Raw genomic sequence first — 10,394 nt, forward strand, 5'->3', positions numbered from 1 at the left:
TTTTCCAAACTTTAGAATGTATGTACTTACTAGTCGGTACCCACCTGCTCTACTATGACTCAGCCCGATATTAATTATTAAGTACAATAAAGTGGTTTATTTAACACACCTTTATTTTTTTCAACACTAATTTAGTTTTTTTATATTTAGCCAAAATAAGTAGAAAAAAAATAAAATAAAATCCTTTTAATTACTCACCTTTCGTGGGTGCTGATCATAGGAAATTATTTTGAATTTATGTTTTTTTATATTATTATTATATATTATTTATACTTTTACCTAGATTTCACAAAACCCTTAGGATACCCTGGCCTGTCAATTTATCTTAATAAAATATGCTTATTGTCAAAGTTTTTTGTTAAATTCAGTTTGCGTATTTTTGTTAACAAAACTTGTAATATTGGTCTAGGTATCGATATATTACCTAGATTTCGCAAAACCCTTAGGATACCCTGGCCTGCCAATGTATCTGGTCGATACCTAGACCAATATTACAAGTTTTATTAACAAAAATACGCAAACTGAATTTAATAAAAAAACTTTGACAATAATAAGCATATTTTATTAAGATTAAACTAGAATTGTAATTTCTTCTATAACGACACTTGCCAAAGCAAGCACAGAGAAACTACCACTCTATGATTATAAGTTATCTCTAATCTAAAGGCCTATATACAATATACACCGCTTTGTTAATATGTATTATTGTTTAAAAATGTCATTTCAACCTATTAATTATTTTCTGAGGTTTGTGAACTCAAACATATAAGCTAAAAGTGTATATATAAGAATATATTAAAAATGCTTTTTAGATAAGATTAGCTCAAAATTTGTATTCAGGTTGCTAAATCGAAAAAGGAATACTTATGCCAAATTTCAAATCAATAAGCTGCATACTTTTGGAAATCTTGTGATGAGTCAGTAGTTTCCCTTATATATAATATAAATTACAGATTATCAACAAAAATTTGGAGCAAATAAAAGAGCACCTTGTTTTAAATATTTTATAATAAAATTCAGTCATGGCTATTAACATCATAGGTGTAAAGGATTGTATTTATACAACGAAGTAAACATATATATATATATATATATATATATATATATATATATATATATATATATATATATATATGTCAAATCATATACAAAATAATGCTGTCTTCAAGCAGTTATAATATTTATTGTTTCAATATGTCTTTGGTGTAATATCCAAACAAGCAGTACTGTTGATCACAGAACTATACATGTATATAAAAACAAATACAGTATTTACATTTTTAATTATAAATAAACATTAATTTCAAAGCATTAACAATATTAGAAAAAACCCAATCTCTTGGGAATTAAATGTCCTCACATTGGAAAACTCTAATTCACATTTGACAAAACCTCAATTGTTACCCATTGTCACTTTCACAATACAAACCCCAAAGCAGACAATTACCCGATCCACTGTAACAAATTAGAAATACTGTTACTAAGAACACTATCGTACACACTGTGCAAGGTTTTCTTTCCAAAAAGAAACCGACGAGATACAGGATCATAAACATAACGTGTGTTTGTACTAGAGCTGGATTTGATGGTTTGGGCATCAGCAACACTGGAATTAACCACTGCAGACAGTACATAATTTTCTTCGGTTAGTTATTTGGAATTAGCATAGTTCCACTATCAGAACTGTTTGAACTTATTTCTTGTTTTCTTATTCATTTTTCAATCTAAACTGTCGTATGGTTTACATCTGTCACTTGTCATTTACAAAAATAAAATCTAAAATTAGAGCAAGACATCAGGAATATATCAAATATAAATAATTATTTATAGGAACGTTGTATGGAATATGTTATGAGAGTTTTAAAATATACAGTAAACCACCTTTTTTATAAAAGTAGCCTACATATTTGAATTATATTTTAATTCCACATATATCTCATAAAACCATTTCTATTGATTTATATAATATAGGTATATATAATATACATAATAGTAAAATACTAAAAGTAGTGGTGAGAACTCTCAACTGGTTCAATAATTGAAAATAATATAAAATAGAGTTAAACTAAAATTTCTAGTCTCATTGATATATCGATGTATTTGAAAGATTCGGTACAATGGAGAAACTTTTTCATATTCAGAATTATATCTAATTGTTAGTAATCGGTTAAATTGTTATATTTTCCTACAAATGCGAACAATATTAAATAAGTAGGGAGAGGCATATATAAAATATGTCTTCCAATGACATTTATGTATTAAAAATATCATTTTAACTTAGTTAAAAAGGGCAATTGTAAAGCAAACGATGGAGGCAAAATCACTATAATACTAATTTGTAATTTTTAATCAATTAATTTCTGATTAATAGGTTGTCTAGTTATAGGATTTTTTATATTCTAATTTTTTTAAGCATGTATATATATATATATATATATATATATATATATATATATATATATATATATTGCAATGGATGATGGAAGTCCGAAATTGTTTTCCCATGGTCAGCTAAATGATTTGGTAAGAAGTTTGTATCTTCCCAAAGATGCTACTGCCAGTTTGCCAGAAGCAACTGGCTCAAAAGTTAGAACTTGCTTCTAACAGGTACAAAGAAGGGGTTCACTGAAAAAAAAAGGGTTTAGTATGTGCAAGTAAACATATATTGGGTTAAAAAATATATATATACTTACCACTTGATCCGATGCGGGTGTGTTGCTGCTAATAGCTGGGGCACCAGCATAACGATCTCCGATATATTGTGAATTGTTTGTAATTAAATTAATATTTTTCAAGTCTGTTCTGTTTTATTTCAATGTAATAACTCCTTTAATAGAGTTATCCAAATTGTAAACAAACGTGTCATCATAGAGAAACTACTCTATGATCATAGAATAGAGAAAGAGTCTCTCTATTCTATGTTTATGATCGAAAATTACCCTATGGGTGTCATGTTATAATAAACAGGAGGTCAATTTTCGGATTAACATTCTGAAAACGTAAAGATTACGTCACATCATCTAAACAGCTTATTATTTTTGACATTAGACATCATTATTATAATATATTTGTATTATATATGATATGATTATACTCTACGGTCAGTGTTTATGCAGTATCCGGGTATCTGACGGATTTAACCCCAAAATCCCGTGTAGAAACTAAATATAGAGAGTGCTATATACTCTCTATGTTTTGTGGGTAGAAAATTGAGACAAAAGTGTTAAAAACTAGTAATCAAAGATAGTGTAAATCAGTAGTTTAATAACCTGTTTTTTACTCCCATTAACTAAAAAGTATTAAAATATATGTACATAACCTGGAAAAATGCAATTCTACATTTAGGTTCATTTAATATATCTTAATCTCCCATCTGTTATTTAATTTAAAATTTATCTATACTTATATCTACTTAGGAACATCGCTATCGGCCACACCCCTAGTTCAACTGTAACAGTAGAAGATGGTCTTTAAATGCCAAAGCGATTCATTTCTGAAAGAGGTATTTTTTGATTTGCGCTTACGTTTATTAAGATTACCTAACAAATTTAACTAACTATTTATAGTTCACTTCAAAAGTAGTCTCTTGTGAGAAAGTGGAAATTACAGATGTAGTATGCAATAAAGAAATAGTGTCTGCTGGATACGAAATAATTTTGGATGATACAATTTTATTTCCTGAAGGAGGTGGTCAGGTAAGTAAAACATTGATGCATTAATAATTTTTAATTTTGTTTTCATATTCATAGCCAACTGATTATGGGGAACTTAACGATGTGGAGGTCATTAAGGTTATAAGAAGATTTGATAAAGCTATTCATTTAACTAAGCTCCCTCTTGATGTAGGGAGTGATGTTGTTGTAAAAGTGAATTGGGACAGAAGATTTGACCATATGCAACAGCATTCGGGGCAACATTTGATCACAGCAGTAATTGATAGAATGTTTAAGTATCCAACAGTGAGTTGGTGGTTAGGAGAAGATGTCAGTTATATTGAAATAGGTTTTTAAAAATGTTTCTAAATAGTAACTTTATATATATGTATTAACTATTTTTAGAGACTCCTAGTATTACCCAAAAACAAATTATGGATGCAGAGCTTGAAAGTAATTATTTGATTAGGCAAGGTAAAGAAGTAACTGTGGAAGTGTTTACAGAAGACACACCAGAAGAAATATTAAAGGATGTATGTACTTGTCATATATATAATTCTTAATTATAGCTATAAATCCAGGTTCGTAGCGCTAGAGGCTTACCAGATGATCACAAAGGTGATATTAGAGTCATAAAAATAGAAGATATTGACAGCAGTATGTGTTGCGGAACCCATGTCAACAATTTAAAGCAGTTACAAGTCGTAAAGTTATTGCACTCAGAGAAAAGTAAAAGGAAGGATAAAACCCTGTTATATTTTCTCATAGGAAACAGGGTTCTTAAGAAACTAACAGGATGTATAGAAAGAGAACAAAAACTGGTGAAACTTTTAAAGTATGTCATGATATATATTTGATTCCATTACTAAAGCTTGATTAATCATTAACAGGAACAACCCTTCTGAACATGCTGAACTAGTTTCCAAGTTACAGAAACATACTAAAGATTTAACAAAGAATATACAAAGTGTCCTGAAGTCTTTAGCTAGTCTAGAAGCCAATAAGTTAAAAGATATACTACCAATTCCTCTGTACTTTTCAATGCATAAAAAAGAAGCTGATTCAGACTTTATGAACACTTTCATAAGAGAAATGGGAGACAGAAAAGATATTCTCTTGTTTCTTTCTACAGGAGATGAAAAAGAAACTGGCAACATTGTTATCTATGGGCCAGAACAAGCTGTTACTGATCTTGGACCTAAGTAATAAACATAGTTTTTATTAATCTTAAAGTATAACTCACAATTTTAGGATTTGTGCTTTACTTAAGGGCAAAGGGGCTGGTAAGGGAAACAAATTTCAAGCAAAAGTAACTAAAATGGCTAACAGATCCGAAGCTGACGAGTTGATCGCTAATTACTTTAAAAACTAAGGTTTCATATATAAACATATTGAAATAAAATTCTGATAATCCAAAAAAAGTGTTTATTTTTTACAGATTTTTGTATACATGTAAATATTTCCTGTACTTTACAACACTTCTTATGGGTTTTGTTATATATTATTCTTAATTACATCTGAAAAAGAAATTCATATAAACACCCCAAGACGAAAGTATAAACAGTACTACTTACCATAAAAACCTATCTTAACCTTCTAGCTTCACGTTCAGATTCCAGTAAAGTAAGAATATCTCCTTCCCTCACCGGCCCTTTTACATTCCTGATGATTTGGCGGTTCTGCTCTCCGATAAATTCAACCTTTACTTGCGTACATTGCCCCTGGGATCCAGTACGACCGAGAACCTTCATTACACGAGCTAAAACGACGGGTTTATCCATTTTCTTACGATTTTAAAAGTATATCGTCAAAACACGTGTACTCAACAAAACAGTTGAAAAGAAAAGGCTGCGGACGTCTTGTGAATGACTTATGTCAGTTTTTGGTTGGCAGTAGGGATGCTATAAAGTTGATTTGCGAAAATTTTTTAAAAAATATATCGATAATTTTGGTTCATGATATCGATATTTTTTGAGGGATTATTTTCAGAATATAATATAAATAATAAAATGTATAAAAATGTGACATATAATAAGCCTTTAAAATGAATTTTTTTGTGCTTAATTTTAACGGTTTTGAGCGGTTTTCTTAGTATAATTAATTATAATTTAATAGAAGGTGAATCGTCCTGTCACCTTTACCACTACGCTAGCCAAGCCGGCATAGGTGTTTTTATATTTAATTTTAAAGATTTATAATTTTTCTGGTGCCCAGTTATTATATTTTAAGGCATAATTTAAAGGCTTGTTAAAAATATAGTTGAAATATCGTTGTTTTTCAGTATTTTTTTATATATCGTTACTTTTTATGATTGCTGCAAAAAATATATTATAAATATATTTAAAAAATTATATGAATATTCTCCGATCTGTTGATATTATTAGAATATTGAAGCCGATATATCAATTTTTTGAATATTTCTGAATTATATAAGTATGCCAATAAACTTTTGATAATTTTATATTATTATTTATGTTGTATTTTTTATTTTCATATTTAGGAAATAATTATTTTCTTTTCATTAAAATTAATAAAGACATTTTCTTTCCACTAAATTAAAAACGTTCCAAATCGAATAAAGAAATAGTCGATTTGCATTAAAACTTCCGACACTAATCGATATTTTTCGATTATACAATTTATTATCGATCAATATTATTTATTTGTTATTATTATCTTAACTTTGTTAAAGTCGCCTAACGATTTTAGATTATATTATTTGGAGAAAATAAAAATGACAGAGACTAATGAAGATGTAGCAAAAACGCTTCATACAATATTTCACGAAGGTTTAGATTTATATAATAAAATATCAAACTCCAACCAACCTACAAATTGCCCAGAGATCCAGAGGGATGTTAAGAAGGCAATCGGCATCTTGGAACAAGCTACACGTTTGGTATCAGTGGCAGATATTTTTAGCACAAATGAAAGTATAGAAGAGTTAGCCACCAACGATATTCAATACTTACTTTTACCTGCATTATTGGGTTTATTAACAATAAAAATCACCTCGAGGTCTCGCAAAGAAGTACTGGACGTTGGTGAAGTATATTTCAAAGATTTTCTACAAAGAACAAATAATTATGGATTGAGTAATTACCAGTGTAATAAAAGTCAGGACGATGATAATTCATCAAAAACTGAGCTGGAGCTATTGGCACGTGCAGTAAATACAAGAGCAAATAAAATTCAGAGATTTCAAGAACAAAAGAACTTAAAGACTCAATTGGAGAATTTGAAAAAAAATGTTGAGAATGAACATGCTGATGAGGATATTAAGCGTAATTACTTTCTTACAATGATTAAAGTCTTTATTCATGATATAGTAGATGAATTAGCAAGTATGGAGATGGAAAAGCCTATTTTAGAGCATATGGCTAACTTGAAAAATGATGATTTACCCAAACCAAAAAGAGAGCCTCCACCACCTCTAAAACCTATTATTATTACCAGGGATGCAGCTCAAAAGGCAATTTATGGAGCTGGTTATCCATCACTACCAACAATGACAGTTCAAGAATTTTACGATAAAAGGGTATATTTTGAAGACTTAATTAATTTCTTTGAAGTAAACTGACTATTGGATTTAGGTTGCTGAAGGTGTTTTTCCTGACCCCAATAAACCAAAAACTGGACCTATGAGCCTCCAAGAGGCAGCTCTCGCTGGAATGTCACTGAACAAAGAGGATAAAGAAGAGGAAGATTTAGAAAATAAAATTGAAGAGGATGATGAGGAAAATATTGAAAGAATGAGAGCTAAAGATGAATATCACGACGAACATAGAAGGGGTTGGGGTAACAGAATGAACAGAAGCTAAAAATCTAATGTATATCTGTATTTGATTAAAATTGTGTTAATTCTTGATCATATTTTGTAAAAATTTTGTTAGTATTAAAAGACTCAAGTTTTATAAGTTGCAGGAATAAATTTATCTTATATCTAATTTTTATATGTTGAAACACTCGATCATTTAAGATTTGGCATATATTTCAGATATAAATTATTTCAATAACAAAAATGATTAACTTATCATTTGCCAAAACAAATCATTAAAATATGTAATGACAGGTGATATTTTTAGAGGAAAGAAAAACGTACTATTAAAAAAAATTATTTATTTCAGTTCTTATCCATTACCACTGTGGTAAATTAAATATTTACAATGAATATTATAAAAATGATACAATCTCAACATTCAGCACTACAAATACAACCTCTGATGTGGTCTATAAGATTAACAAAATATCTTATAATCCTAAACAATATAAATATTGATGAAGTTTATTTTATGGAAACAAAACTCATACATTTAATGATGAAGTAAAGTGAAAAAGATGTCGATGACTTATTAAACTGAAATTGCTTGTTCATTTGGAAGTAATAAGTCTTTATTCTGATCCCTTGGTTCGCTTGCGCTGCCTGGGACTTTGTTGATTTTTGGCAGCTCTGGGTGATTTCTGATTTTTTTCCCTATCTGTAAAGGAAAAAAACACGGTTTTGCAAAGCAATGATAATATATATAATCAATGTATATTATGTATGTTACGATGTATGTTATCCACTAGAAATATCAAGATATTTTAATACCTCTAAACAAAAACAAAATAAAATATATAATATAGAATATATAGTTTTTGCCAATTAATGTATATATATATATATATATATATATATATATATATATATCCACTATATATTACTGTACTGTACACTATATGTAAATGTGTTTTCGTATTTTAAATTGCATTATAACCTTTGATTTTAGATTATTTGCCTGTAAATTGTTACATGGTAGCTTGTAAATTTTGTTTTAGCTTGACTTAAATCACAAAGATTTTCTAGGTATATATGCGAATATAAAAGAAATAAAGACACAATAAAAAATCTAATTAATTATATGAGGGCTGATTCAGAAATAAGGTTCCTATAACTCCATCCGCACCGGAATATAGGAGGCGGAATTCAGCAACTTTGTATATATAAAATATCTATAAAAAATATTAAGTTATTTTATATATTGTGCATTGCAGATTGCATACACTTAAAATAATTGAACTACATAACATCCACTATGGAGAGCCATTATTTAAGTATATCTATAATACTAGCTAACTTAAGCACACAAAAACAGAATAAAAGTTGACGCCCCATTACATAATAATACTAGTTATAACTATTTCTTTAACCACTTCTTAATTTTTGGATAATTATACCCTATCTTTAATTATAGCGAAAATATGTTAGTTATGGTACAAAAATTCAATTTGTGAAATATTTTTTTTGGCGAATTATAATTCGATTATTTAAAAAGACCTTTTCATAAATATCACTTACTAATGTATTAAATAATCAATACTTACTTAAGCTTGCCAAAGTTTGAGCAGGTAACCAATCATAATCAACATTGTTAGGATTTTTGGTACCGGTTTCGACAGGTGCCGCTTTCTTTGTTGGACGTTTTTTACCAACAGAAAGCAGAGTCTGTTGACCGATAACCAACAGAAGAACCACACCAGCGGCAAGGAAAACATACAAGAAGAATGTTTCACCATCAAAGCCTTCATCCAATTCTATTATTTGTACTGTTTCATTGAAGACAGCTTCTTGGAAATCATTGCCAGAGATATCATGGTAAACCAAATTAATGTTTAATCCAAAAGGTCTTCCAGCAAAGGCCTCTGCTGGTATGAAACTGTAGTAAAATGTAGCTTCCTCTTCTGGTTTTACTATTTTATTGTAACCAATAGCTGAGAAGTTCTACAAAAATAAGACAAATAATAACTATGCAAGGAAAAATATTTCTAAACAAACCTGTATAAAGAAGTTAAAATCCATTGGATATCTAAATGAAGCATCAACTGTATCAACTACAAAGTCCTTTTCACCTTTGTTGCGGAAACCAACTAGGAACTCAACTGGTGTACCAGCAACAAGCTCTAAAAAGTTACTCTTAATTCTTAGACTTTACAGAAAAACCTCAAGATAACTTGCCTAATTGAGAGGCTCCTTGTGAACTAGGTTTTGTAAATAAAAGTACAGTATCTGCATCTGGTGAAGCTCGTGACTGTAACTCTTCTTCATCCTCTTCTTCACTTTCGGTAGTCACAACATCTCCTTCCTCTACTTCACCCTCAACATCAGCTTCTTCCTCATCAATTGGGTCTTCAGCAAAAGCCATATGTTTGTTTCCTACATAAATGTAATTACAATAAAACAATTATGCTTTAAATTTAATAGATCAATTTATATAGTTACTATTAAATAATTAAGTACATTCTTATTACAGATGTTATAGTCTAGGAATGGATATAGTAAAATAAATTGAACTAATATAAGATATCAAAAAGGTAACCTCAACATATGCTCAAAATTTTGTTATAATTTTTGGAAGAGCTACAATGCAGCTTTTATTTTAACACGATATATAGTATATTTAACATAAAGTAGTCCATCTTTTATTCAAAATACGTGCCACGTAAAAGGGCCAAAGTAACTTTCTCCTATATTTTAACAAAACATAAACTCACCATTATCGAACATAAATATTACCGCCGGTAAAATTAATAAAGAAAAAAGGAAAAAATATTTCATTTTGAAATACTTTCCACAGAGCCACTTGATCTAAAACACTGTAACAAACAGAACAACTAAGGCACCGTTCCACGACCACTAAGACAAATTTTTGCCCACCTCAGATCTACGTGGAAGTTATCGTACACATGGCAACCCCCCCTACA

The 10,394-nt window shown here is 29.3% G+C and overlaps 4 protein-coding genes and 1 long non-coding RNA gene across 5 annotated transcripts; 2 read left to right on the top strand and 3 right to left on the bottom strand.

Annotated features, from left to right (window-relative positions):
• Window positions 1-2,080: 2,080 nt before the first annotated feature.
• LOC143198001 (uncharacterized) lies at window positions 2,081-2,958 on the bottom strand. Its single transcript, XR_013006127.1, has 2 exons — window positions 2,694-2,958; window positions 2,081-2,625 (listed from the first exon to the last, which is right to left on the bottom strand). It is a non-coding gene; the product is annotated as an uncharacterized LOC143198001 (long non-coding RNA).
• A 226-nt stretch (window positions 2,959-3,184) lies between these two features.
• LOC143197999 (alanyl-tRNA editing protein Aarsd1) lies at window positions 3,185-5,074 on the top strand. The gene is made up of 7 exons (XM_076406894.1): window positions 3,185-3,502; window positions 3,567-3,695; window positions 3,750-4,002; window positions 4,059-4,186; window positions 4,235-4,488; window positions 4,544-4,855; window positions 4,905-5,074. Exons 1-7 carry the CDS (start codon window positions 3,464-3,466, stop codon window positions 5,023-5,025), a joined length of 1,236 nt encoding a protein of 411 aa, XP_076263009.1. The 5' UTR covers window positions 3,185-3,463; the 3' UTR covers window positions 5,026-5,074.
• RpS28b (Ribosomal protein S28b) lies at window positions 5,064-5,515 on the bottom strand. The gene is made up of 2 exons (XM_076406895.1): window positions 5,228-5,515; window positions 5,064-5,170 (listed from the first exon to the last, which is right to left on the bottom strand). The coding sequence occupies exon 1, from the start codon at window positions 5,432-5,434 to the stop codon at window positions 5,237-5,239; it is 198 nt and encodes a 65-aa protein (XP_076263010.1). The 5' UTR covers window positions 5,435-5,515; the 3' UTR covers window positions 5,064-5,170; window positions 5,228-5,236.
• A 772-nt stretch (window positions 5,516-6,287) lies between these two features.
• On the top strand, window positions 6,288-7,600 carry Tap42 (immunoglobulin binding protein Tap42). Its single transcript, XM_076407597.1, has 2 exons — window positions 6,288-7,191; window positions 7,247-7,600. Exons 1-2 carry the CDS (start codon window positions 6,388-6,390, stop codon window positions 7,472-7,474), a joined length of 1,032 nt encoding a protein of 343 aa, XP_076263712.1. The 5' UTR covers window positions 6,288-6,387; the 3' UTR covers window positions 7,475-7,600.
• A 155-nt stretch (window positions 7,601-7,755) lies between these two features.
• On the bottom strand, window positions 7,756-10,386 carry l(1)G0320 (signal sequence receptor subunit 1 l(1)G0320). The gene is made up of 5 exons (XM_076407598.1): window positions 10,185-10,386; window positions 9,649-9,846; window positions 9,469-9,593; window positions 9,018-9,414; window positions 7,756-8,131 (listed from the first exon to the last, which is right to left on the bottom strand). Exons 1-5 carry the CDS (start codon window positions 10,246-10,248, stop codon window positions 8,046-8,048), a joined length of 870 nt encoding a protein of 289 aa, XP_076263713.1. The 5' UTR covers window positions 10,249-10,386; the 3' UTR covers window positions 7,756-8,045.
• Between the last annotated feature and the right edge of the window lie 8 nt (window positions 10,387-10,394).

Source organism: Rhynchophorus ferrugineus, unplaced genomic scaffold, assembly GCF_030347505.1.
Source record: "Rhynchophorus ferrugineus isolate W39M unplaced genomic scaffold, kcgeb_rfMv2 rfM6, whole genome shotgun sequence".
Taxonomy (NCBI): domain Eukaryota; kingdom Metazoa; phylum Arthropoda; class Insecta; order Coleoptera; family Curculionidae; genus Rhynchophorus; species Rhynchophorus ferrugineus.